Source organism: Platichthys flesus, chromosome 16 (assembly GCF_949316205.1).
Source record: "Platichthys flesus chromosome 16, fPlaFle2.1, whole genome shotgun sequence".
NCBI classification, from domain to species: domain Eukaryota; kingdom Metazoa; phylum Chordata; class Actinopteri; order Pleuronectiformes; family Pleuronectidae; genus Platichthys; species Platichthys flesus.
In genome coordinates this window covers 14,204,829-14,232,771 of record NC_084960.1, presented here as the reverse complement: position 1 = coordinate 14,232,771, position 27,943 = coordinate 14,204,829, and the positions used below count along the sequence as shown (strand labels likewise).

Genomic DNA, 27,943 nt, shown 5'->3' with positions numbered 1-27,943 from the left:
AATAAATTAAAATGTGTACACTAGTTAGAGAAATCATAGTATGACATGTGTGTTTCCACAGATGCTGAACTGTAGCAGATTTACAATAATACACTGCTGGAGTATAAATACTTAATTTGTCTAATTCAGGTTATCTGAATCCTCATGTTTATTTCAGCTGAGGACTAGCCTGGAGGAAGAATATTTACAGTGAAAAATTGATAAATTGCTTGTGTCAGCATTATAGAGCTTTCATGACATTTCAATAACTTAAAGCTATAAAGGGGCTCTAAGATAATATTTCAGCATTTCTCATAAATCAGAACACAATTTCACACAATGCATAATGTTTATTCATTTAAAGTCATGATTTCATAGAAGCAAATGCAGTAACATGCAAGGTAATGGGAATTGTACAATAAAACTGTTGCAATCATGTAGAATCTGTATTTATAAAAGTTAGTGGTAACATTTAACTTAAAGTCTCCCAATGTAGTATTTGTAAGCAGTTAAAAACAAATATAATATAGCTTAACTAGTAACACCAGTGTTGAAGTAGTATATCATGAAAAAAATGTAACAGTATTTTGCCAAAACACAAAATACTCCGTCCTTTCCATCATATTTATTACACGCCGAACAACACAACTACCTCCGCCTGATGTTGCACAGCTCATGTCTGCACTTTATTGTGGTACTTATACGCACCAGTTATATATCTTACATATATATTTTTTTCTTCCTTCCTAACACACTATTTCTCTCTGTAAATAGTCAATTCTTATCCTTTAATCTCGTCTTAATGTCAAGGGGAGTTGTAGAATGCTTTTCACTGCATGACATACTGTGTATGGCTGGTGAATGTGACAAATACTATTTGTAATGGCAAAATATTAAAGTTCAGTCATATGAGGAATGTTTGCCAGATTACTGAAATAAAATCAAAACCACTGGGCAGGTCATGGTGCGGATACTAAGCTGACGTTCAAATGCAACAGGTTCGAATCAGGATGCTGCCCAGCACCTTTTTGTTTTCTTGAATTGTATATATTTATAAGTTGTAGGAAATCCCACTGATTGTATCTATGAGGTTAATTTAGCATAAGAACAGGAACACTTCTGATTTAGTATCATACTCTGTTGCTCTAATAGATAAATGACTGAGTTATAGTGCTTACAGTAAACACTAGTGATGAAAACGCAATGGTGGACGAACAGAGGAACCTCCGTGACTGCAGCCTCCTCTGCTCCACCGAGCCATGGCTGAACCCAGCGGGCCCGGACCACCTCATCCAGCCGGCAGACCCCCTTCAGGTCCCCGCCTGTACGGAACAATGGAGTCGGAAATCACATCCTATTCAAAGCTACAAGACAAAGTCCCGTCCGCCATCTTCCTCAAGCCAAAATACAAACAACAAGGGCTTAAACAGGAAGTGGAAAAAACACATGAGCACCTCTAGTGGAACTCAAACAGAACTGACCTATTGCTATGATTGTAGAATTTTAATTACATTTATTCATATATATATTTGTTCATTTTATATAATTTAATTTGTGCATAATGTGCCTTGTTATTTTTATATCTTAAAATACCTCTATGTTTGTATATGGAATATGTTCAGGAGCATGTCTGACGACATCAACATGTTTGCGGAAGTATAAGTGGAGTTTTTGTGGATGGTACAATTCCCAAATCCACAATCACAACGTTCCCAAAACAGAAGCCGTAATTGGATAAAAAAATCCGCAACGTTCTGAGAACCTGGATCCCAACGAAACGATTTATTGCAAGATAAACAGGAATATAGAGCGACCGACGGTATACACCCAGCTTTATTCTGCAGATAGCTTATACTCATCAGATCAGTAAAATACGACATACAGAACACGGTTTTGATGAAAACATTTAAAAATGATTGTTGAAGCATGAATGGAACACAGGGGGTATAGCTCAGTGGTAGAGCATTTGACTGCAGATCAAGAGGTCTCCGGTTCAAATCCGGATGCCCCCTTTATTTTAATTTTCGCTTTCGTTAAATTCTACTTAGTTTACAGGAAGACACACATATCAGATCAAATCACACGGATTGTAGGTATAAAATCACAGTTACTGTAGGAATAAGGTGGTTTTTGCTTAAGAAAAGTAATAAATCTGCTTTAATTTATGCTCCTTTGTTAGAAAACAACAAATGTGGAGATAAATAACAATATAAGAAACAACACTATCTGTAGCACATACTCTTATTAAAACTATGTGATTGATTGTGTCATGCTACCTAAGTACCAAAACCAGGTGCTGAGACTCGACTGTGACTGTTTACTCAGTCATTTGTTCTCCGTACTTTTAAAGCAGGTATAACCTGCACAGGCATGCTGCACAGCCAGAAACAAAGAACATTCACGCTGACAGATAGAGGACACACGCACATATTGAAATAATAATATTTAATTAAAAAACTTTATACAACACAATATACACATTTACAATATGAATTCAATCATTAGCAGCTAGCTCCTTCCCCGTCAATATAAAATATACAGGTGAAGAGCTTGTTTTCAAAATAACTTACTAAATATGTTTAGGTTGAACAAAACAGTCCTGTTGTTCTCTGGTGTAAACATGATGTCATTCATCTGGTGCAGAATCTTGTGCCAAATCTGCACAAGAGCGACAGCACCTGCTTATAATCTCCTCAGTTACAGTGTCGTCCTCCAGGTTAATACTGTCGGCCACAAACTCACTTTGTGATTCAAAAGCTATTTTTTTTACGAGGAATCATCTCCAGATTACTAAAAGATAATCACGCCACAGGACGGCTCTTAAAACCGTATATTCAGCATATTCATTCATCCATCCTGAGGCTCGGCCAGACAAGGGGCGAGACCCACCCTTGAGGGTAAGGCATACTGTGCTGTAGGTGTGGTGACACAGACTCAATCACAGACAAAATGTTCACAGGGCTCTCCCTAAACACTGTACATGATCCTGACACTGTGGCCTGTGCAACGTCTTTGAGGTTGGCTCAGTATCAGGAAGTTTGATCCACTTCTTTAGTTTGCTACGACCCTTGACCTCATCCAATCCAGACTGGCAGGTAGACTAGAATGAGAGAAGAATCACCAGGTCATTCAAGCACACGTTGATGGTAATTTGCTGTCGGCTATGTGCTTTAACTTTCAGCGTTGAGTCACGCACTGATGATGGTAGTGGAGAGAAAGAGATTGTGCTGGGTGTGTGGGACTCACCCCTCTCCTGTCAGGGCACAGCAGGCCTGGACATGCCAGGAGTGAGTGGTGATGGAGTCGAGTGTGAGGCACTGAGAGATCTCTTTCGCCGTCATCGAGCCTTTCATGTCCTGCTTGTTGGCCAGAACGAGGACGGCTGCTCTCTGTAGGTCCTGCGCACAAACAAGAGTAGATGGATTAACAGTGCTGCTTCCTTTTCTGCATATATGTTTTTTTCAGCTCTGATATTTAGGCCCAGAAGAGGAAACCACCAAAGGCTGTCCCCACGTCACGTTCGAGCACAAAGAACAGCCTCAGCGGAATATTGAATCACATGTCGACGCAGTGACTCACACAGTCTACGCTGTAACTTCCTCATTGTTTACTGTGGTTGGCAATCGAGCTATGTCGCAAGTCGGTCCCTGACAGTGGGAATGTATCTCACATATCAAGACATGATTTGCAGGCAGGGCAGTTTCACTAATGCTCAATGAGGTTTTTACGTCATGGCAGGTTTTACGTCAAGGCAGCGTTCAAACTAAAAGAGGAATGTCCCTTTGTTTAGTTGTGATTCTTTCTACCAGTCTGATGTAATTTCTTCCTTTTGAAGCCTGCTGTAACATTGTTAAGCAAAAGACCACATAAATAAAGTTGTTTTACAATCATTGTTGTTCATTCATGAGTAGTTATAAATAAAAAAAGGCACTTCATTTGAACTCTCCTTATTTATTTGTTTTTTTACAAGTAAATAAAAGTCAAATAATATAGAAATATATATGTTGATCACTGGTTAAAAGCAGATTCTTAAATCACTATAAAGTACTATAAACCATTTAATTAGCATGTATAGTTATTTTATTTAATAAATTCCTAATAACCAAATGTAATGCATGTATTTGTAAGGATATAAAAGTGGTTATTAATGTATTTATCAACAACCATGATGAATGGATGAACAGATAATACAATGAATTACATTTGTAATAAAATATGCAATCCATGGAATTGTTAGCAGAAAGATACTGCACTAAACAGGAATGAATACTTACAATAATATTTTTTTAAGTACATAATATAATATGATATAATATAATATACAATATTATTATGTAATATAATATAATATAATAGCTGCTTCAAGTTACATCTTAACCTGAGCATAAACATTTTCTAATAACAGTTATAAAGTTGTATTTAATACTATTACAACTTTGTTTTATTAAATTGTAATTCATTAGAAGATGCTTTTGCTTCTAACTAAACCATATTGGGTTATAAACCATTTTTTGGCCGTTACCGAATATTAAATGTTGGGCTTGAACGAAAGCGTGACCAGAAACATCTCAGTCATGACACCACACAGTCACACACACACACAATGCAGATGTAGGAGATCTGGGTTTTGTACCTCATGTGCGAGCATTCGATGCAGCTCCTCTTTGGTTAGAGTCAGACGTTCCCGGTCGGTGCTGTCCACAACCAGGATGACAATCTGAAAAAAAACATGATCATAAAAACAAACCATATTGATTATTATCGCTATTATTGCTACAATAATTTTGTACTATAACACAATTAAGAGATATGTCATATTATCAAAGCCGTTTTATCAGTGAAGGGAGCACAAGTCCTCTTCTGCGGACATGTGTGATATAGTTAATTATGTAGCAGGCTTTATCACCACAAGCAGCAGGGGATGATAATAAAGAGCCAGAGTAGGTTAATGTGAGGCTCAGTCAGCACAAGCCTATACACGTTTAGAGTGCTTTCTCTTTCTGTCTTAGCTCCCTAGACTATCACATGTCACAGCCTCTGACAACTAGCATTGATGTATATATTGAATTTTAAGTGATCAATGTTTTTCCTTGAACACGATATCTCAAGAAACTTATTTGGTGCAAACGTTTATTTGGACTCAAAGATGAACTGATTAGATTTTGGTGGTCGAAGCCCAAAGGTCACAAAACAAAGCCCCTTTTTGTGTGTTCCTTCAAAAAACTCCCAGAGAGAGCCCTTTCAAATTAAGCAATTTGGTTGGTAGTAATTCTAGGTTGTGTTTTGGAGAGATAAATATGCCCGACAGCTCAAACTTATATGCATAGACTATGTAGCTGCAAAATGTTGTGTTTCTGACTCTTATGATCAATTTCTAAACTATGTATAGTGTTTCAGTATCTGCACATACAGTTTACAGCAGATAGAAGAGCTTAGTGCAGTTAGTGATCCACACCTCCGTGTTGCCGAAGTACGAGTTCCAGCTGGCTCGAAGGCTGTCCTGTCCTCCAATGTCCCAAACCAAGAAGTGTGTCTTCCGCACGATGATCTCCTCAACGTTGCTGCCGATGGTCGGGGACGTGTGGACGGCCTCCTTTGTCAGACTGGATGAGTGTGTGAGGGCAGAAGAGGAAACACTTTACATGAAACAGAAGAAATGGCAGCACGGACATGAAGTTACGTGAGATAATCCAAGATCACTTACAACTGGTAGAGGATGGTCGTCTTTCCTGCGTTGTCCAGACCCACTATGATGACTTTGTGCTCTGCAGGACAGGATTACGAATAGTATTGTGTATTGTGTTCCCACTTGAACTCATTCTAATCTGGAGCTGCGTGATTGAGTTTGAGGGCAGCGTAAGATACACAGAGATAAGACAGGGACACGCACAGGACCATGGTGTCCTGAGCAGAGTAAAAATGATGCTATTACATCACCACATAGCTGTAATGCCTTTAAAATAATGATGTCAAGTTGAAGAACTCTTGTACAATACTTCAAATGAATGAAGCTGAACTTAACAGTGTCATTGTAGGTCAGACAGAATCAAAACAAAATAATTTAACAAATGGATAAAACATATATATGACAAATATACACTGAAATGTCTTAGTTTTACTGTAGGTTAAAAAGAGTGATAATACACTACAGTGAAAATTATGAACTCAACATTCTTACTTTTGCTCTAGTCAGCCAGAATAAAAAGAAATGCATTCATATATTGTTATCAAACACTTTAGATGGGGAAAAATACCTCTTAATTGTATAGTAAAATAGTTGAATAATACTTTTCAATTAATTGATAAACCACTATTTCACTAAGGTGATAAATGTGTTCTTAATAATCATAGTTTTTATTTTAAATGAGCCTCAGTCTAAAGTCTTACCTCTGTCACCAAACACAGCCAACATCTTTGTGAGCAGGAATCCCATGTCCAACACTTGTTTGCGATGAGGAGAGTAAATAAATGTTGTTGTATATTATTAAGACACTAATGAAGTGGAGGCAGACTTCAGTGTGTAATCTAAGCTGACTGTCGGTACAACTCTCTTTCGCTCCACATAAAAACACCAGTATCTGTGGGAGGAGCTTCAGCAAAGTTTCTTCTTCGGGCTGACACTCACACGGACAAAGTGCACATTAGTGCTGCGTTCAGGTGCTATGGGGAATATCTGAAATGAGGCAGATAAGGAACCCAGCAGGGCAGTAAACCCTGGTCAGTGTGGGTGTTTCCCAGTTGTGTAAAATAGGCATTACTGCTACAATAAAAGCTGTATAAAGACTAACAGTAAAAGTAAAGTAAAAGTAAAAATAAAGTTTCCTAAAATGTCCACTGGAAACCACCCCTCCTTACTCCCTCCCTCCTTCACTCCATACATGGACAGAGAGGTAAGGCAGTTTCCCTTCCTCATTCTGTGACAAGAGGAAACTATTTATTATGATCTAACAGAAAGCAAAACTGGCTATTGAAAGGATTCCCCTAGAATTTCCACTGAAAAGTCCAACTCTGTTCAAGGACTCTCCACTTTCAAGCACTGTTCTAACAGCGACGACACCAACGGCAATAATTATAGAGAAATTTGAGTTCCAACACATAATGGATTTGTCATGGCGTTAACAACCCTACAGCAGGCCTATATAAACTATTTTCAATTAAGTCCAGCATGTATGATGATAGCAGGCCAGCATGGGAGGAGAAAGAGAGGAAGAAGGAGGAAATAGAAAGAAGAGGATGAGAGCATCTGTTAATAAGGAATCTTTATTTATGGACTGAATTGAGACATTTCAGCTCGAGCCCACAAAGAGTTTGAAACAACAGCTCCCTAAACCTACCAGGCTCTTCACCACCTCTATTGTATAGACTGTCGAATAACTCTGTCACGTTTGAGCGTCAGCTGGAAACCACTTTCTCATCTGTGACACTTCATCCGCTGCAGACGATCAGCGAGATACAGGTGAGGAGGAGACACTGAGAAATAGAAAACCACATCCTGGAAGCAGCTGCTCTCCAACTCCAGTCTTTAGCTTATTGTGTGTTTTTACAGAATCATTTTAGAGTTGATCATCCCAGTCAATGCAAAGCAAGGAACAATAAACTGACAAAGTTCCTTCTTCATTTAATTCTTTATGAGAAGTGGATCTGTATTTCACTAGAAGCCAACTGTCTGGTCTTTGTTTTGCAGGTTCACACTCATCATAGCACCTAAGCTGGATAATCATTACTACAGGCAGGGGGTCTTTAGGTGTGAGACTGAACATTTGTTACACAACAGTCTTTTGTTGTGTCTTTCTCAAAATAATGAAGTGAATGAAATTCAGGAATAAGAGAGAAAAAACTCACTTCAGATGTCCATAAAAGTCAACAATGCCATCAACTAGAAAAGATTCACTCTGAAACCAATCAGCTCATCCTTGATTTCAGGTGACAACTGGTGTAAATTTGAAGAGATTCGCTTAAGGCAGGCTGGAGATATCATGTTGAAGAGGTCAAAAACAGGATTTCTGAGATCTCTGTGACCTTTGACCTTCAACCACAATTAATCAGTCAATCTTTGAATCTAAGTGGAGATTTGTGCCAAACTTAAAAAGATTCTTTAAAGGTGTTCTTTATTATTTGTGAGAAGTGACTCTTGTGCCCAAATCCTAATAAGGTCATCCTTACAAATGTAATGAAATTCCCTTTGGATCTAATAAGTTCATCTTTGACTCCAAGTGAATGTTTGGACCAAACTTAAACAACTTCCCTCAAGTTGTTTTTGAGATATTTACAAGAATGGGACAAACAGAAACCCAGAAACCTATTACCTCCACTCACTGAATGTGGAGATATAAAGATCAAAGTGTTCATGTGCATGATCAGTTTTCGAATCCTTGAAATCAGATAATAATCATCTACTCATATAAACCAATCGACACAGTGGCATTTTCTGGTTAAATTTTTAATTAAAATACGAATTTATCCACAGATTAAAAATGAAAGGCAGAAAAAGCAAAATGCAGCTACAATCAGGCACCAATGATACATGTTATATCATATTTTTAACAATTGCGATAACGCAACAATAACATTATTTACTGATCATTATTTAATATCTATTTATTCGACTGAAGACGGGCGGGCCGAGGCAGCCCGCAAAACACATTCATGGATTCTTCATTATAGATAAATGAATAGGGACCAAAGCGGATCCTAACCCCCCCCACCCCTCCCCGATCCCGATTTATACTCCTCTCACTAGCTCACAAGAGTTGAAAAAAAGAATTGCAAATGTCCACAGGAAAAAAAAACCCAACAATAATTCAGTCAGAAATCAAAAGTAAGAAGAAAGTGGTATTTAATATCAGACAAGCTAGCTGTTTGGGTGGAAGTTGATCAGCCACACACAAGTACTTTTTTTTTTTTGTATAACCATTAGCCCTGAAAAACAGACGACAAAGCTGACGCAAAGAAAACGAGATGTGACGTGCTGAAACGACGGTGTGGGGGCGGGACACAAAGAGACACGGGTATGATATGAAAACGAGTGTAACGAGAGGTTAAGACATCCCACCGTGGCAGTGGTGGACATGGCTTGGTGAGACAATCCGGCACTTGTGATTGGAGATTTCTTGATTAAGGGGGGGGAGATCGACTAAGGCAGGACACGTCATTCACACGACCACGACTGCAGCGCCGCTTTGAGTCTGCACCGCGTTAGAAAAACCAGAGAACGAGTGAACGCTGCAGGCGTCCTCGGCACCCACAGAGAAGGGGGTACACGCAGAATGGGAGGACTGGGTCAGACGTGTACAGTCGGGTACAGTGGCTGAACCAGGTGGGGGGAAGAAGTAAACATCTTTGGAGCATGTTCTTTGTCATTATCAAGCCGACATGAGTGTAGCAACACGTGTTCTCGATAAAATATGGCAACTTCTCCACTAGCTCATTTATTTTTAAGGTCTAGGTGATAAGAAAGTGGAGGTGTGAGACTCGTGACCTCTGGATCTCATAATGGGAGGAAACCCTGACATCCACAAGCACAGAGTGCGATTAAGGTAAAGAAGAACCCTGACTCTGTACACACATGGGGGACGGTGACGTTAGACCCTGTTTAAGACTGCAGAGGACATACAGTACAGACGATGGCTCTACCAGCCTTCACACTCTACAACTGAAGGAGGGATTGAGTCATACAGACCACAATCATAGATTCACAATCGTAACACTTACTGTCCTCGTGCTGTCAGTATAGAAATCCATGATATTCATGCAGTATTAACATAAGAAACAAAAGAAACAGACCAATATTATTTTTCTAAACATAGAGAAATAGAATTGCAAGAAGAAGGTGATGAGAATCTGATGGGATCTGGCAGTTGATATATTCATTTACATTGTACAGGGATGTAAACAGATTCATTTCCTTAGCCTGACGGGCATCGCCTCCACATTCCTCCCTCCATCCTCAGTCTGTCCAGGAGCTCTCTTGCCTCTGTGGTGTGATGCATGTTCAGCGGATGTAGACGTCCCTCCCCCACTCGTCCTGATTCTTGTTGTGGCTCATGTTGGCCCCTGTGTCCACAGGGTCCTGGCAGTAACGCTCCTTCAGCTTGGCTCGTCCGTGCGTCTGCATCTGGCTCGGGATCGGAGGGTGGTTGAGGTTCTCCTGGTCCGGCTCCGCGCCCTCGTCCTCCCAGGATGCCTGTCTAGCGTGATGCTGCGCTAGGTGCAGGCGGCTGCCCCCGCTGCCTCGGTAAGGCTCAGGCTCCTCGTAGGGGTCAGTCTCAATGTCCATGCAGGAGTCACCGGCCTCGGTGTAGGCCGAGTCCCGGCTGCCCTGGGTCTCGGAGTCGAAGGTGTCCTGCCGTGAAAGGCCACGGCCGCTGCTTCCTCGTGGCTGGCCACGGGAGGAGCGCAGGTACGCCTGCTGCTGCTGCTGCTGAGGCTTTCCTCCCAGGTCTGTCTGAAAGTCATGTAGAGTGCCGCTCCCGCCGCAATCTGTCAAGGGCCCTTCTCGTTTCTGCTCGCCACGGCCCAGGTACGACCCCTGCAGCCAGCCACAGCCATGCCACACGAAAAACCATGCAGAGACACAAACAACAGAGCAAAACCCAAGTGTCAGTTATTAGTCAGTTGGATTAGTAGGCAGGGTCTACAACACCGGCTTTATAAGGACCACAACTTGTTATATTAAAGGGATTCGTTACATGAGACATGTGACATCACACACACACACGTTTGTACTTCTATCTTAGTGAGGACAATCATTGACATATTACGTTCCCTAGCCCCTTACCTTAACCTTAACCATCCAAACAGGTCATTGGAAAAGTGAGGACTGGTCAAAATGTCCTCACACTGTAGGCTCTATGCTTAATAGATGCTTAATTAATGGCCCTCACAAAGATATAAGTACAGGAACACACACACACACAGTTTATCATACACACCCTAACGTTCACTCAAATCCTCCACAGGACCAACACAAACACAGTCATTCCACAAATTTGTCAAAACACAGTGCTGTCATTAATCACAAACCCAACCAGCCAACACTCCCAAGCAGTTATTCACCAAGCAGTGTCTACCACTGCAGCAGTGCCACCTACTGGCTGAGTGACCTCATGGCAGAGAAAAGAGGCTGAACGATCACCATGACTACCTTGGATTACGTAATTAATTTAACTCTGTGCTATGGGATGTGTATAGTGATTCACAGAGCTCAGTATATATTCGATCAATTTAATGATTTTATGTGAATAAATAAATAAAGATAGTTAATTTGTTAGATTCTTGTGTTGACGTAAAGTTAGTAGATGTTTTCAGCCAGTCAGTGCAGCACTTGCCACTCCATTTCCATAACGTTGAAGACTTGAATATCTTTGACAGTATGGAACTCGTCATAAGTGCCTTCGAGCCAGGAATAACTCTCCAGTCGAGACAGCTCTGATTAGTGTTTGTTTTTGCTGTTAAAAGTTAATACAAAATAAACTGGACAGTGTTAGCAAACAGCCTCCACCGAACTCAGTGTTTCAGTTTGAAGAGGCGGACATGACTTGCTGTTTTCAGGGGCGGTACCATGGCAACACAGAGGAGGAGGACAGCAAACTGTGTTCAGCCTCCCGGAGAAGAGAAAGTGCAGGAGAAAGGAGGCCACGGCGCAAAAGAGGGCAGGGTTGGGGGCAGCAGATGTCATTTCACACTTGATTACAGTGAAACGGAGGGAGGGAGGGAGGGAGGGGGGGAGGGTTGGCCTCGGCAGGCAGAGGTATCGGTTATTCTTTAGGTCCAGTGTTGTTGCAGTTTGAGCTGCTCACACAGTTTGAGCAGGGAGAGAAACCAGCTACGATAAAGCTGGTTTTGCTGGTTGTTGTTGTTAAACTGGCTGTTCATGCGTGGGAAATCGGCTCATTTGTGTGTGAAATTCTTGCATAGATGTGTTTGTGCGAAGGTGCATCTGTGTTGTGTTTCTATATACAGCATAAACAGGCTTTAGATGCACCCCTCCTTCAGGGTAAAGAGAGCAGGCCGCAGGAGGGTGAGTCCCCCTTCCCCTCGCTCTCTCTCTTTCTCTCTCGCTCTACTGGACTTCAGAGAGCGTGTTCGGCCACTCTCCCATCATTGGCTACACCGTCCATTTCAGGCCACAAATCCATATTCCTGCGCAGGGAGGTGAGCACCTGTACCTGCAGGTTGGAGACGGGCTCGGGGGAGGCGGCCAGGGCTGCCGTGGCCATGGTGCGGTTGAGCAGGGGGTTGGGCGGGTTGCTGCTCGGGGGGTGCGTCGCTTTCCAGTAAGCCTCCAGGTAGTCGGCCAGGTGCTCGCAGGCGTCTTCCAGCTGGTTCTCGTCCAGGATGATGTCAAACAGCTCCTGCATGAAAACAATGTCGAACCGAAGTGAATAATTCCTCTCTGTTTAAGCCAAAATTATAGGATCTGATAGTTGTTCTGTCACAAAATCGATGGTTTGCAAAGTGGAACTCACAGGAGGGCACTGAGCCAGTTTGTCTGCCGCCGCCGTCTGCACAGTTAGGTATTTAGCCTGAGACTTCCCTCTGGATTTAATGAGTCTCTGGAGGACCTGCAGGGAGAAAACAACACTTTGTCTCCTGATACAACTTTTATCCTTGATAAATATACATTAGTGGGATGTTTGGTTTTATTTCTATCTTTATTCAAGAGGATGGTCTTTCAGTTCGAGAGCAAGACTCCTGAAATTACAAATATATGCCCTGCTTGTGCTTAGACTTCCTGGGCTCCAGGAACGAAAAAACGAAGACACCTTCATGAAGCGGGACAAAAGGTCAACACGGAACGGCAAAATCAGGGATCTCAAGGTCTTTACGATCTGGGAACATTGCAACAAGCAATGAAAAAGACTAAGCAGATGCCGCCCTGTATCTCTTCCTCTTATTTAGATTAGCAGAAGAAGCAAATCAGAGAGCTGAACCTAGAGCAGTAGCAGGTTTTATCTGAGTGCGAGCAGAGGTTTTTGAGTTAAAGTATTATATAATCTGAACGTGAAAGGCTCTTGAATAAAAAAAAACATTGTATGGAGCAAGGTTTTGAGGCGTAGGTCCATGTTTTGTTAGTAGCATCCTCAGCACAAGGACATGGGTGTCAGCGTTGCCAGATGTACGATCATTTTTATATATGTATGATAATTTTGCACTTTTGCATTGTACGAACAATAAAAAAAAAATGACATCATCTTTTAGGGACAGTATTAGGAGTTCTTGTAATCAGCGCAGTTTAATATCGATCCTGCGTTTGTGTCTAAGCTTGTTGTGATGATGTACATATGTGAATATGGGTAATGTGTTTTTTATATAAGTCTTAATATCTGCTATGTATTTCATGAAAGTAGTATTTATCTTTTTATTGCTCTTTTATTGTTTTAGTTTTCTGGACAGTGACTCGAATTCGATCATTTCCCACAAAATAGGAGCATTTTAAGATTCTGGTGCGATTCAACATTTCCGATCTGACAGCGCTGGCTGACAGTTGGTGGCAGTAGTCCACCTGCAAGTATAGCAATGCACCAACAACAGCTACCTAACATGCACAATAACAATGGGAAAACATGCATGCAGGTTAGGGTTGTCAGGGAGCACTTGATGTAAACATAGATGTTGTCCACCGGGTTCCTCTGTTGCCGTACCTTAGGTGAGGCTATTTTGATATAGACAATGATGGGGGCGAGGGAGGTCTTGGCCAGCTGGGAGGGGTGGTTGATGGTGTCTGCATCCAGAGCGACCAGCTGCAGGGTGCGGGCCAGCTCGAAGATACGCTCGATCTCACTCTGCACCTCCGCTGAAGGCCGGGGAAACAGATTGGACACGTAAACACAGCGAAAAAGCCAGAGATAGGATAACTCAAAAGGTCTTTCCTTGAGGAGACACAGCACTGCATGTACATCAGCCACACTTCCTCTACTCTGTGAACAAGTACATAACCAACATGTTAGTACTAAGTCATGCAAGTGGAGGTTTAAGGATAAAACACGTCCAAGCGTATGGATTAAATCACAATTCAAAGTTCCATTTAGGCACATAGCTAAATGGAGCAGTGTCGCATCCTCATTCTGTTGCCACCTCCTGACATTCAGGGTGAACCGCACGTGCTTGTAATCTTTTGTATTTCAAAGTTGCAGAAGGAAGGAGGCACTTAAGAATGAGATGCCTGTGGCACTTGGACTAACTGATAATAATAAGGGCACAATTTTTCACCATGTAAACAAAACAGCAACAAAAAAAGAAATAATCACCCTCATCAAAGGAATGAAGTGGAACATTAGTTTTGTTAGCACTAATTTGCAGAGCAGTGATTATCAGGTGAGCCACTCAAGTCTGTGGACTGCTCGGGCGTTTTGTTTTCATTGTTCCTCAGCAGCCGTCTATGTGAGCTCGTTATTCGGCATTTTGAGCACAGTTCCAGGCGTTTTATTTATCAGCTCTGTCGACGTGTAAGGAGAGAGATTAAAAAGACTGAAAAAAACAGAATGCTCTGCGCCTGTCTCGTCAAACCTCAGCGACTCCAGCCCGGCAGCAGAGAGAGATAACATGGGGAAGGCAATCTGCAGAGAAACAGGGACCTGCACACTTCTCTGCAGCCTCCAGAGGGCTTGAGAATAGGGAATTGAAGCCGGAGGTGAAAAAACGAGCTTCAAGTTGTTTATAGCAATGGCTGGCATGGTTGCCGTTAACCTCCATAAAGACTCGGACTTTGGAAATCTGAAGTTTTTGGACTTATTTCTATTATCTATCTCTAAATAAATATTATATTTGTTTTTACTTATTTTTAGAACTTTTGCCTTTTTTTATATTAAGTCTTTGTTAGGTCTACCTTGGAGTCCTTATTGATCTATCCTATATATTCAATTCGTCTTTGATTTCATTGTAAAGCACTTTGAGCTGCATTTTATATATGGTTCTGTATAAATAAAATGTATTATTATTACACACATACAGTATAGGCATAACACTGCAGAGCGGTGTGAAAAGTACTGTCTCCTCTCTGCACAGAGAAGCAGAGCAGCTACCAGCCACCCTGCTGCCCTCCCACGGATCTGTTCCCACTTTGCGTTTGCAATTCTTTCCTTTTTGTTTGAGACTATAGGCTGTCACACAGATCTATGAGGAACAGAGAAACTGACAGACAGGCAGACAGGCAGACAAACAATGTATGAGCAGATGATGAATATAGTGAGGAGGAGAGAAGGGGGAGGGACGAGGAGAGAGGAGAGAGGAGAGAGGAGAGAAGAGAGAGGAGAGAGGAGAGAGGAGAGAGGAGAGAGGAGAGAGGAGAGAGGAGAGAGGAGAGAGGCTTCAGAATTTTGTGGTCGAAAGGAAAGCATACGTACCCAGTACGTCTGAATCAAAAAAGATTGGGGGGGAGGATGGGTGGACGGAAAAAGGGGGGAGGATGGGCAAAGGGCAGAAAGACAGGATGAAGAGAGAAAGGAGATCAGACTCTGGCAGTGAGAGCGGTAAATAAAAGGGAAAATCTTGACATTTTCCGGTATAATGTTGGTTTAGGTTACATGTTCTGTTCATCCTTGTCAAAAAGGAAAAACATCACGTCAACTACATGTCGCCCTCAAAATCATTCCATATAAATCATAAACTCAACACCCCTGAAATCCCTCTGCTGACCTCCAGTGGTTTAATTTCTTATTTTATACTGTTTAAAATAAATTGAATGATGTTTTACCGTTTGATTTTTTTTTTTTTTTTGTATTTTAATGCTTCTACTATTTCTGTAAAACACAAAAATTACACATATCTGTGTATGATAATTCACCATACACATAAATATGCCTTTACTGCCATTATGTACATCACTGTTCAGTGTCGACTATGTATATATAAAGACGGACATCTATCTATCTATCTATCTATCTATCTATCTATCTATCTATCTATCTATCTATCTATCTATCTTTCTATCTATCTATCTATTTATCTACTATCTATCTATCTATCTACCTATGTATCTATCTTTCTATCTTGCAATATAGATACGAAACACAGAGAGAAATATTGTTCAATGAATGTTCAGCAACATGACAAGATGAACAGAAATGTTTTCCTTCTGACGGATCTCCACTGTAAACATCTATCCTTAACTTTATCACCCATCAAATATCTGGATGGTATGAGTGAAACACGTCGCCTCACCCAGGCTGGAGCGGGTACTGGAGCGCTCGATGATGGTGTGTTTGCTGGGGTTGTTGAGGACGGAGCGTTTGGCCAGGGAGATGTCGGCCGTCACCCGTGTGATGGATATCCTGAAACAGTGACACAGTGCAGTGCAGTGATCAGTGGCTGCTGGCAGAGGAAACTAAAAAACAGTCGCTGTGGTAACACTTTCTTACCTGCCCTCGAACTTGTGTTTAAGAAAGTCAAAGAGCGCTTTCTGCATCATGTCTGTCACCTAAAGATGAGGAAAAAAGACAACAAGCATTAGAAACTAAATTAGATGTAAAACTAGAGGTACCCCGCTGCAGTTGTATGCCTCCGCCAACCACTGCAGTTTCATTCTACATACATTGTTTTCCTTACTCATGAGGCCACAGCGACCTTTGACCCTGGACCACTGAAATCTAGTCAGTTCATTTCTTGAGTCCAAGCTAGAACCAAAAGGCAGACTTGAGATATCATGTTCTAAAGAAACTGTTTTGTGAGGCCAAAGTTAACTTTGACCTTTGACTAACAAAATCAAATCAGTTGATCCCCAGTCTGACCCATCTGCATGCCGAAGGGTCCTTGGGTAAGATGCTGAACCCTGAATGCCCCCCCCATAGAATAACTAAGTGCTGCGAATAGATGCACTGTATGAATGTGTGTGTGAATGTGTGAATGTAAAACTGGACTGTAAAGCGCTTTGAGTGGTCATCAAGACTAGAAAAGCACTATATAAATACAAAACCATTTACCATTTACCATTTAATCTTTGAGACCAGCTGAACGTTTGTAGAACATTTTTACAATTTATTATTGTAAAATTTATTTTGAAGGTTTGGGGTTCACAAGGGAAAGGTGTGATTTGTGGGGTCACAGTAACCTTGACCTTTGATCTTTGACCACCAAAGTCGATTCCCTTCATCCTCGAGTCCAACTCGACATTTGTACAAACTTGAAGAAACTCCCTCAAGACGTTCTTGAAATATTAGGTTCACAAGAATGGGATGGACGGACACAGAGCACATGTTGCTGAGGGGGTCTTCACCTCGTAGCCTTTGAGTGACGGCCCGACCAGGATGATGGGTCTCATGGAGGGAACCACGTCGTACGGGGGGACATGCTCCATCTGAGCAAGGAAAAGAAAGCACAGACAATGTGGTTAATTACGTCGCCATGTTGCATTTGAAACGTACACTCACACAACCTGGTCCTCCTTCAGCTCTCTGACTTATGGATGGCGACTTTCAGTTCAGACGCCAGAGTCCATGAGTTTTATTGACTTCCTATGAATCATCCTTAGGATCAATTTCTCACTGAAAGCCCTCGCTACTCTATTTCTTATTCTGCAGCCTCACATAATTAAAGTGTCCATAATTAAAGCAGACGCCGGGATGTCAGGGGAGCTCCTGTGACCGGGCTGCTGCTGCTCCAACACACACGTCAGACTTCACACTTATTGTGTGAATAACCATCACAAAAAAAATTGTCACATTATCATTGCCAGTAATTTCTGACATGAGATATTTTATTATTCCAACCATTTATGCTTAAAACAGAATGAAACATAGTCTCCGAAATAGAATCTGATGTTACCTACACTTTACCTACGCATTTTGTTTCATGTTTTTTTAAAGTTTTTAATAATAAAACTAAACAGAAATGTTTTTTTTCTTTAAAAAAATTCATATGCACCTCCCTGGGAATGCAGTAGTATGTTGCTTTGCTCAATCCATTTACACCAAAAACAGAAAAACCTATAGCTGACAAAGAGACTTCTACAGAACACCCACACACCGGCTTATTGCAGCACATGAACCCTTGGCTCATCTGTGTGTTATGAATCATGAAAGCAATGATTCATCTATAAGGACTCCATAAGCATCTGTAGTCTGTAGAAACCGACTGTTCCTCGCTGAGACTGGGGGGGAAACAGTCACACGTCCTATATATACACACCGTGAAAGTGGATGTATTTTTTTTTTTATTCAGATCCGTATTCCAAGCACGCCCCCTCCTCCCTCTTCAGGCAGGAGATAGTGCTGGAGTGGCAGCGTTCCACTACATTACGTTACATAAAGCGCAGCAGCCGAAGCTCATTTCACCACATTTGTATTCACAGAGGCTAAAAATACATATTTTAAAAGTTTCCAAATGGCTCTTGTCTCTAAAGTCTTGAATAACATGTGCACGGCTTAGTGCGGTGAGCAACAGGGAGGGCGGCGTAGATAAAACAGTGTTACATGCTGATTCTGTTTCACCATTTTCTGTCAGTGTTTTGTATTGGGCTCGTATAACCGTCATATTTACAGTAAATAAAAGACATTGCATCTACTAAAGAACTATAACTGAGAACATCATTTGTTTGGAAAATTAATGATCTTGTTCTAGTCAAATAAAACTATTGGACTCAAAGGGATGACCATTGGTTAACAGGTAAATTGTAAACACCTTAATATATCTTCCACAATGTATCCATATTCAATACTAAAAACATTAAATTCAATGGAATTACCGTTTTTAAAAATGTCTAATGTCATCAGTATATGATAGCATAATAATAAAGTTAAGATATTCTTCAAAGTTGCTCTCTTTGCATTAAATCAACGATTACATTTGTATTAAAATATATATTAATAATACTTTAGGAAATGTTTTTACTTGAAGGAGAAGCATAAAAACCGCTGATTGCAGGCGACTGTCACTCAAATCAACAGTCGTGAGTGGCGATGAAAGCCCGTCAGGATGCATTACTGTGACACTCTGATTAACAGGGTCTGATGTGCACCTGCATCTTCACACCGACAGCTGCGAAACGGGCTCTCGGTAAATGGTCCTGCGAACACCTTGGTTTTAATGTGTCCACAAGAGCATGAAGACGTGTGTGTGTGTGTGTGTGTGAAAGTTATATTCCGATTTCTTTCCACCACGAGAAGGAAAAACGTGACACAACAGAGGACGAACAGAGAACGCACGGCGACGAGTAGAAATGTTAGAGGTTAGTTCACACTCACCGACTTCTGTTTCTGTTTAGCTGGGCCACCTACAGAATCATTCCACACAAAAGCCAGAAGAGGAAAAAAAAAAGAGAAGCACAAAACACAAAAGCACATTCAGTTATTGAAAGGTTAGGATGGGGGGGGGGGGGGGGTGAGAGAGGAGCTGTTTATTGATTAAAACAGAGTTCATACTGACGCCCTCCTTGGTGGCTTCATTTTAAAATAGATCCAGACTGATACGCAGCACCAGCGGCCATTTCAGAGTCTGTCAGTTAGTTCATAGCCTCTCCCCGGCTGACAAGCACAGAAAACAAATATCCAAACACATCTCAGCGGAACCAGCGTGCCTGGAGCCTTCAGAGGCCAAACAGTGTTAGGGCTCAGGAGCTACAGTGGCAGCAGCCGTTGGGAGTTAGTGAGAAGTGGAGAGAGGGAGAAGAGATTAGACCTGACCACACCGGGAGAGTAAGGGGGAGCGAGTGCGGGAGGGGAGGGGAGGGAGCCTGGCAGGGCATGCGACTCGTCCTGGGCCCCTTGTGTTACCTTCTTAAAGAAGGGCAGTCGGTGGGTGTTGGCCTGAGGGGACGTGACGCTGCCTGACATGCCCTTGGAGGAGCGAGGGTCACCCTGGGACTCAGGGGGCTCCTCCGCGTCCAGGTCGAGGGGGTCAACGTCATAGGTCACAGTGGACATGTCCATGTTAGCTAATGAGGAACGAGGGCGGGCGAGAGAGAGAGAGATAGAGAGAGAGAGAGAAGGAGAAGAGGGGAGCAGAAAGAGAAGATGAAAAGGAGGAGCGAGAGGAAATGGCGAGATAAGGTGAAGTGGAAGAGAGTTGAGAAGGAAGCAGAGGAGAAATAAAATGAGGGGTGGGAGTAAATAGAAGAAAGAATGTGAGATGCATCCAGAAAGAAGCATGGAGGAGACTGCAAGAGATGGCACAAGCTAAAACTGAAACACATTTAAACTAGAAATAACAGCGACAAGAGATTGCAAAAGAAAACGTCAGAATCGTCAGAAAGGGAGCCAACGATAACGTGAAGAGCAGAGCAGGAAGTGGGTTCACTGTGACAGGAGAGCAACAAAACCCCAAGATGTGAAAGAAGTGAGGTAAGGGAGTGGCTGCAGAGGAAACTGGGAGGAAGAAGGAGGAGATGGGAGAGAGGGAAGCTTAGAGGGGGAAGCTGCGACTGGGAGTCGAGAGTGTGACGGGATTGTCCTTGGTGGGTGAAGTGGGCGTGGTTGGTCCTGGGGGGCCGTGGACTAGGTCAGCAGGTGTCTTAAGGAAATTACACTTGTTGATTATTTTTTATTTGCTAAGAGTAAGCGGAGCTGATCAATACCACTTTAATGATAATAGTAGGCTACCTATACTTGACACCGACTCGTTTGTAGACTGGCGTGTGTCTGACCTCAGCGTGTTGTCACTTCGGCTGCTGTCTTCGCTAACCTTCCTCCTTTTCGTTTCAATGTAGAAATTGTATAGATCGGTTCGTACTCAGTGAAATATCATTCCGAAATATACTACCAGCAGAATGAACGTCATCGTGGTTCAAACATCACATCTTATGGAGGTGTAGACTGAAAGTTATCCTTAGAGCCGCTTCCTCTTCCTACTGTTTCCTACCGTCTCAACTTCCTGCAATTGGTACAAAGGTCCAAAAACTCCCTCACCAGGTTGTTTGCTTTCAGTCGGATCAGCACCAGGCGAGTTAGGACGGATGCGGTTTCTTCTACACAAGTACTGGGTTCAGTTCAGCGGCTCTGTTTGATTAATGAAACCCCCTGAAGTCAATACAAACTGTTTATTTTTGCACTTCCCTCTCTCCTGCTGTCTCTCTGAACATCAAGCAGACGTTCTGTGTAGTCCTGGTGATGCACGCACACACGCACACACACACGTACACAACACAGGCATACTTATCAGGTTTAATGAGCGCAGTCCATTCTCGGCTCTATTTCAGGCCTGACAGACCTCTCAAGACCTCTCTCACTTCACACGGCGAGACACTTAGACGCGGCGTGATTCATCATCATTCCCCGACTAACTAGCCAATTAAAATCTTCATCTAAATACCAGCGCGCAGATCACGCACGCTCTCTCTCTTGTTCCTCTCTGACAGGTTGGCCACACAAACACGCGCACGCAGTCACTACTTCGCCACTTGATGAGGAGACCCCTGTGACCTCACCTGTGCCAGGAGGGGTGGGCCTGCGGGTTCCCGTGGCAACGTCCAGACTGGAGCTTCCTCCAGATTTACTGAAATGTGAAAACAGACATGCAGACATTATTACTCGGCACAGAATACATGGTTAAAAGTGGCGGCATGGATAAAGTTTGATTTATGGATTGTATGATTGTTTGATTGTTAATTGATGTCACAAGCAAGAAATTGTTAGTTGTATTCTTGCAGTGGACACTGATATGTAGTAAACAAGGTGCTGCTGTGACCTCTGGTATTAAATAGAAAAGAGAAAAAAAGATTCACAAAAGTGTGAATGAGCTCTTGTGCTTTAAGTGCATTCCCCGGGAATTGTATATATGTAATTCTGACCTCTACGGTTACTGTGGTGTGGATTTTCTAATACAGATATTAATAATTGAAATATTCAATGCATTCTTTTTTTTCTTCTAAACACAACCTGAGACTACAGAGGCATGGAGTATGTACAATATGTACACGTTTTATTTGCGTAGTGGAATACAGTGACTCACTGCAGTGCTTTTGTCTATTTCCGGATGTTTTACATTGCCTGGCGGCTGAAGTGTGACTCAGTGTTGACCTGTTTTAAACACTGTGGTTGTTTGTGCTGCTGATACTGTGGATTCAGAGGCCTTTTTTTTTTCTTTCTGTGGTCACCTGGAGCTAAGTCGGTTCTGTCTCATCCTTTGCTCCTGCAGCAGTCGGGTGTTCTCCAGTTTGACCGGGCTGGGGATGAAGCCCACCTCACAGCCTTCCTTCACCAGACGCCCGATCCACCAGTCGTTGTTGTACTTCTGCGCAGGGAACAGACAACCAGACGTCAGCAATGAGGCGCCTGCATTTTCCTGCTCACATATATTACCACTCAGCAGCAACCAGTGCCTCTAATCACACTATTTATTCACTTTAATGACACTATAATAATAACTTTATTTGTATGGCACTTATCTGAAAAAGGTTACACAGTGCTGTCTTTGTGCTGCATATAAGAATGTATAAGACAGCACAGAGCACAAATGCTTCCAAAGTATATTATGGCACTTTTATATTCATAACAATTTTGTCCCACAAACAAACAAAATCATTTGCTAATGTTAAGATAAATTCTTCTGTTCAATACATTGGAGGTTATGTTTACACCTGTCTCAATTTTTGTTGGTTGATTTGTATGTTTGTTTATTTGTAAGCAATATGAAACAAAAACTGATTTTCACGAAACTTGGAGGAAGGATGTGGTATGGCTCAGGACAAAACAACATTTTGGGGAAGTTCAAACCTCTTTAATGTGCAGGAAGTCTTTGGCTTCAAACGATATGGCCATGCCCTGCACAGGAACGTCATCGCTGGGGCCGGGGTTGTAACCCACATTCGTCCGCACAGCAAACGCCACCGGTTTGGTCTGAAGCAGCAATGAAGAAGACAGCCATTAGCAACAGCTCGCCAAAAACATCACAGTGAGCTGCCGACCTCCCGTCGAGTTCGGTGTCCATTTGATAACGAGGTTTACCAGGAAGAGAAAGAAAAACAGCTTCTTTCTGACCTTTGCTTTCTCGAGTGTGGCGAGCGCCTGTCTGTCAGCCTCCTTCCTCAGAGCCTCTGGGTCCTCCTCCAGGGACACGTCTGAGTCCGACGGCCGGCTGGTGTAGGAGTCTGCCGAGCCCTGAAATGCATATTGAGAGGTGAGGAGCGGAGCAAGGACAACAGTGCACAGCAGGGTATACATATCAACTCATGAAGGAAGGGGACCCTTGAAATTGCAGGAGGAACTCAGTGTGGTCTGAAAACCTGTTTGCTCATCTTAAGGTATTCCCGATGTTCTCCTGCTCCTTTTTCGCCTCGACTATGCAGAGAGGTCGCGCCTCAGCCTTTAAGCAATCTGTTTGCGGTCAAGATGTCAAACCCGTCTAATGAAGCGTAACCTACATACAGTACAGTCCACACAAAAGGGGCCTCGGCCTTCATATTGCCTGAAAGCTGACCCTGTGTAATTTGAGGTGGGGAGGATGCATCGACAACAGGTCCACGTTTGCGAGCCGCAGCTTCAGAGAGGCCGAGGTGTTAACTGGGTTCGCACAGGTAGAGCACATCATCGTGTTGGGGGGGGGGGTGTCGAGTGGAAACAGAAACATTTGGAGAGATAGAGAGAAAAAATGGCCCGAGGACTGTTTATAACATTAGTGTGGATATAAATTTCTCATGAAGTGGCTACAGTTTCCAGCATATCCACCACTCATGCACGGTAACTTGACTCTCTCCTGGTGACCCCTCATGCAGACAGCCATAGCACAATAAAAACCCGAGCCTCCGGTGAGCCCGCGGCCGCGGCCTACTGTACTCTCCTGCTGCAGCGAGGGAGGCAGCCTGGACTTCTGAAGTGTTTGAGTGTTCAATTTATATAACAATCCCACTTGTTCTCTTCTTGCCGTGTTTTTTTCCCCCCCTCCGTCTTTGAGCCGACAGGCAGCCTGCCGCTTTGTAGGAGGTGCCGACAAGAATGCGGACAGCTGAATGTGCCAGGCAGAAGAAGTGAGTCACTAGGTGTGGGCTTTTAAAATAGAGGTGAGAATACGCAAAGATGACATACGCCATATGTGATGATGATAAAAAAAAAGAAAAAACCCTGAACGTGTTTAGTCAGAAAAACGCTCAATGAGTGAGTGCAACAGACTCTCTTGGTTTAGGACTGGATAATGAAACCGTATTATCCAAGTTTCTGATATTGAAACAACATTTAAAATCCTTATAGGGGAAGAGAAACATGTCACCCTTTATCATGTGAAATAATAAATTACAGCCAAATATATTATAATCTATAACAATTGAGAGGATTTCTGATAAGGACGGGGGAATATTTGATTGAGGGAAAGTAGTTATCCTCTGGAATCGAGTAATGTGGGTAACAAAGATGCCAGGAAATATATGTTGGGTGCTAAATAGGCGGCACACTTTTTCAAGTAATGAGATTTAATGGAATTAATCAAACATGTTATGGGGACTGGTATTTATGAGCATAGATCCAAATAAAAATCTGTAACAAATGAATTTAAATATATTTTGACAAGGAGACTGTTGGGCCTCGGTGGAGGCAGACGGCAAAATTCCACAACGTTGCACTATATTAAAACAAACACAAGAATTAAACAAAAGAAAAGTGCTTTGTACCATTAATCAAACACAAACCTGTGAAGAGAACTCGAAATAGAGTTGACCTGCAGGTACCGGGGTGAAAAGCTTAAGCACCTGTGCGCTTGTCAGTGTTTACACGTGCAGTTGTGTGTGATTAACGCTCCTCTACGCTTTGATTCCCGTCTGTGCGTCTGTTGGTGATCTCAAATGAATGGGCAAACCCAAATGTTGATTCTGGCTCTGCCACCTGTCGCACCGCGGCGCTCTGTGACTTGGCAACGGAACACCGAGAGCAGAGACACTCCCTGTTGCTAAGGCGACGGCTATACTCCTCGCATCCTCAGGCATTCACAGAGCATCACAACTTCCTGATTCATTTACTCGAACTGGAGCGCAGGCCGCGGCGTGCCTGCTTCCCACTCGAGCAGGAAGAACCATCCTGTGAGTGGCACACAGAGTTTAATGAGGACGGTAAACAGCCACACCCCCCCCCCCCCCCCATCCCCCCACCCAGTGGCTCTGAGTCATCCCCCGAACGGCACAGGTGCATCCTGACACCGAGGACAGACTGAGCGGAGGTTGAGACACCTCGCTCAGGAAACCCCCGGTGGAACATCCACAATGTGACCAACCGGCTCCCTGCGAGAGGTCGGTGATGCAGCAAAATATAACATGGAGCGAGAGAGAGTGGGAGGGATGGGCGATGACTCCGTGTGTGTCTGTGCGAGTGTATATTTGTGTGTGGACAAATGCTTGTGTCTCTGTGTCACTTTTACACTCCATTCACGTCACACACAACTCCGAAAATAATAGAGGCAGAGAAAAAAAAAGAGAAGCATGAGCACAAATAATAGAAACGATGACGGCAGATGAGGGGAGAGAGAAAATATCAACTGATAAATAACCTCCCTGCACGCTCTCTACACTGAGACTCCACCGAGGACTGAGAGAACAACTGGACACGTTCACTCTACCTTTTCATTCCTAACACTCTCCTTCCTCCCCTCTTCTTCTTCTTCTTCTTCTTCTTCTTCCTCTTCTTCTTCTTCTTCTCCTCCTCTCATGTCACTGGGTTGTGTCTCTAATTTAGCTCCTTGCTTCACTTCACATACAGCTCCTGTTCAAAATAGCTACACGCCACCTGATGGCGGAGCCGCTTTCCTATTGGCAGTGCCAGACTCGAGACCCCCACAAGTGTCATAGTAACCATCTCTGCTGCTTATTCCAGGCAGCCGGCGAGAGCTGCATGAGGAGGGAGTCGGACAGAAGATAGAGTGATCAATAGCAAATAAAATGCCCTGAGGGGAAATCAGCGGCGGGGGGGAACTGGCATAAAAGCTTTACAACAGGCGATCAATGAGGTGTTTTCTTACACAGTGTTTGGTACATCAGTGACACTCTGCTCAACACGGTACATCAAGACAGTAAAGTCTTTGGCTGCTTACCAATGACAACAACAGAGCTGAAACTTTTTTCTTTATTTAGTTGATAAAAATCCAAACTAAACTGCATGGGAGGCAAGAACAACAAAATATGAAAAAGGCAGGAGGCAAGGCTCTGTAATTATCAGGAAAATGAGGCATCTGCGTTTCTCCTCTATTTTCTGCAGTTTGGCTGCCACCTTGATAAATCGACACCTTGGCGTTGATAATGAAGTGATCACCTCAGAAAATGGAGGTGGGAAGAAAAGAGCCACAGAACGAACGGGGTGGCGTCAGGGAGATGGAGGAAATGGAATAGTGTGCACGGGTGGGGATGGCAAAAGACAAACGCTTTGAATAAGGAGGGTTGAAAAGAGTCGTCCGGTAGCAAGGGAGCGAGTTAACGTTGTTTCTCCTGATGAGAGGCCGCATCCTTTGTAAAGAGTTTCAGGAAAAAGGGAAAGAAGAAAAAAAACTGAGGCAATAAAGAAGATTTGCTTTTGGAATCGGCACAAAGCTGATTAAGGAGTGTACACATATCGATTTGGCGTTGGCACGTTTGCCGTTTGATTCTCATTGATCCTTTTTTAACATCTTCGGAAAAACGCCAGAAACAATCCACCGTCTTCCTCGTGCCGCGAGACAGCTCACAGGTCAAACATTTTAATCTGCTTCTGCCACAGACAACAGGAACATCGCAGCAGGTGCTGTCAGGCTTCACAATGTGTGACTGAGAAGTGATTACCATCTGAGAGCGAACACAAACTTCCAAGCCCTGCCCGGGTAATTAAACAGATAAAAATATCTGCATCTACTTATCAGTTCAGATGATGTGAAAACATGAAAAAAAGAAGAAGCAGACAGGAAAGCGAGAGCATCAAATATCCTTTTCCTATTTGGATTATCACGCTGTGTCTCCTCGGGCCTCGCCTATCGAACATTTCAGGGAAGAAGAACAAAACAGCTCATCTCTCTCCAGCTGGAAGCCAATCAGAACGCATTAGTAGCCGAGCCGGAGCTCTGCTGGATATTCAGATCTCATCCAGAGTGTGATTAGTTCGGTAAGTACAGGTACAGAGAGAAGCTCACAGGAGAGGCAGATGTACAAACTGAGGCTTCACAAAGGACAGATTCCCTGTCTGAAGCTCATGGCCGGTGGCAGGAAATGGCTATATTCCTATCCACTGTCACAGCAGCGTCATGGCAACCAGCTGGATGGTGTGTGTGTGTGCGTGTGTCAGCGTGTGTGTTGATGAGTGAGTCATGGTCTGACCTCACCAGAAATTCCCATTTTCACAAACAAGCAACAAGGGAATCAAGGAAAAAGTCATTTGGTTTTTGCGAAACAAAATCCCCCAAAGTAAAAAAAAGACTAAATAAGTCAATACAATGCCACTTTTACAGATCAATGTCAACAAATATGTTCTCCAACAAGCAAAATACGACATAAACTTATAAAGTTCATACACTTGATAGTTAATATGCTACAGACACCCAGCGATACAAATCCAAACTCCTCTATTCTATATTAGGAGGTGAAACTATGAGTAAACCGAAAGAAGAAGAAATAGAAAGTTATTGATAATCTATGAAAAGAAATCGAGAACAACTTTAAGCATCTGTTTTTGTACAGCTGGTCACAGAAGAAATTCCACAGTGTCCCCTTAGACTCTGGGAAAATTTGACATATGACTAATGATTTGAAATTTCTGAATAATATAATCGAATACAATCTAATATAAAGTAAACAGACTAGGACTGATAGAAATATGAAACATTCTTTTCTTTTGTTTACTTGGGAAACCACATACAATTTAAACAACCACTTAATAACTACTTAATCAGCAGAAGGGTAAACTACAACAATATTAAAAATCAATTGATATTTGAGGCCATGTTTCAAGCTTTGCTTTTTACAGCTTCTGAAATGTGAAAGGGTTTGTTATTTTTCGTTAGTTTTACATGATTGTAGACAGAATATCTCTGGGTCAAAGACATTTTTAACCAGTTTAAGTTAATCGCCATAATCTACAGACCCATGTTGACCAAC

At 42.6% G+C, this 27,943-nt stretch overlaps 2 protein-coding genes and 1 non-coding gene across 5 annotated transcripts in view; 1 reads left to right on the top strand and 2 right to left on the bottom strand.

Annotated features, from left to right (window-relative positions):
* The first annotated feature begins 1,919 nt into the window (after positions 1–1,919).
* Positions 1,920–1,991, top strand: trnac-gca (transfer RNA cysteine (anticodon GCA)). The gene has a single exon. It is a non-coding gene; the product is annotated as a tRNA-Cys (tRNA).
* Positions 1,992–2,409: 418 nt separating this feature from the next.
* arl5c (ADP-ribosylation factor-like 5C) lies at positions 2,410–6,623 on the bottom strand. Its single transcript, XM_062407927.1, has 6 exons — positions 6,367–6,623; positions 5,684–5,744; positions 5,435–5,582; positions 4,613–4,696; positions 3,226–3,377; positions 2,410–3,079 (listed from the first exon to the last, which is right to left on the bottom strand). Exons 1-6 carry the CDS (start codon positions 6,410–6,412, stop codon positions 3,031–3,033), a joined length of 540 nt encoding a protein of 179 aa, XP_062263911.1. The 5' UTR covers positions 6,413–6,623; the 3' UTR covers positions 2,410–3,030.
* Positions 6,624–8,413: 1,790 nt separating this feature from the next.
* The window catches only part of cacnb1 (calcium channel, voltage-dependent, beta 1 subunit), a 31,138-nt gene continuing 11,608 nt past the window's right edge, over positions 8,414–27,943 (bottom strand). For 2 of the 3 annotated variants that reach the window (XM_062407924.1, XM_062407926.1), the window contains 12 exons: positions 22,887–23,006; positions 22,623–22,745; positions 22,004–22,140; positions 21,335–21,402; positions 19,686–19,846; positions 17,192–17,272; positions 16,338–16,396; positions 16,141–16,250; positions 13,623–13,774; positions 12,447–12,542; positions 12,147–12,332; positions 8,414–10,507 (listed from right to left, as the gene is read on the bottom strand). In XM_062407924.1, coding sequence (XP_062263908.1) covers positions 9,971–10,507; positions 12,147–12,332; positions 12,447–12,542; positions 13,623–13,774; positions 16,141–16,250; positions 16,338–16,396; positions 17,192–17,272; positions 19,686–19,846; positions 21,335–21,402; positions 22,004–22,140; positions 22,623–22,745; positions 22,887–23,006 — 1,830 coding nt within the window. In that variant the 3' untranslated portion in view covers positions 8,414–9,970. Of the gene's footprint in view, positions 10,508–12,146; positions 12,333–12,446; positions 12,543–13,622; positions 13,775–16,140; positions 16,251–16,337; positions 16,397–17,191; positions 17,273–19,157; positions 19,187–19,685; positions 19,847–21,334; positions 21,403–22,003; positions 22,141–22,622; positions 22,746–22,886; positions 23,007–27,943 lie in introns of all 3 variants that reach the window. The other variant, XM_062407925.1, reaches the window with a different exon arrangement.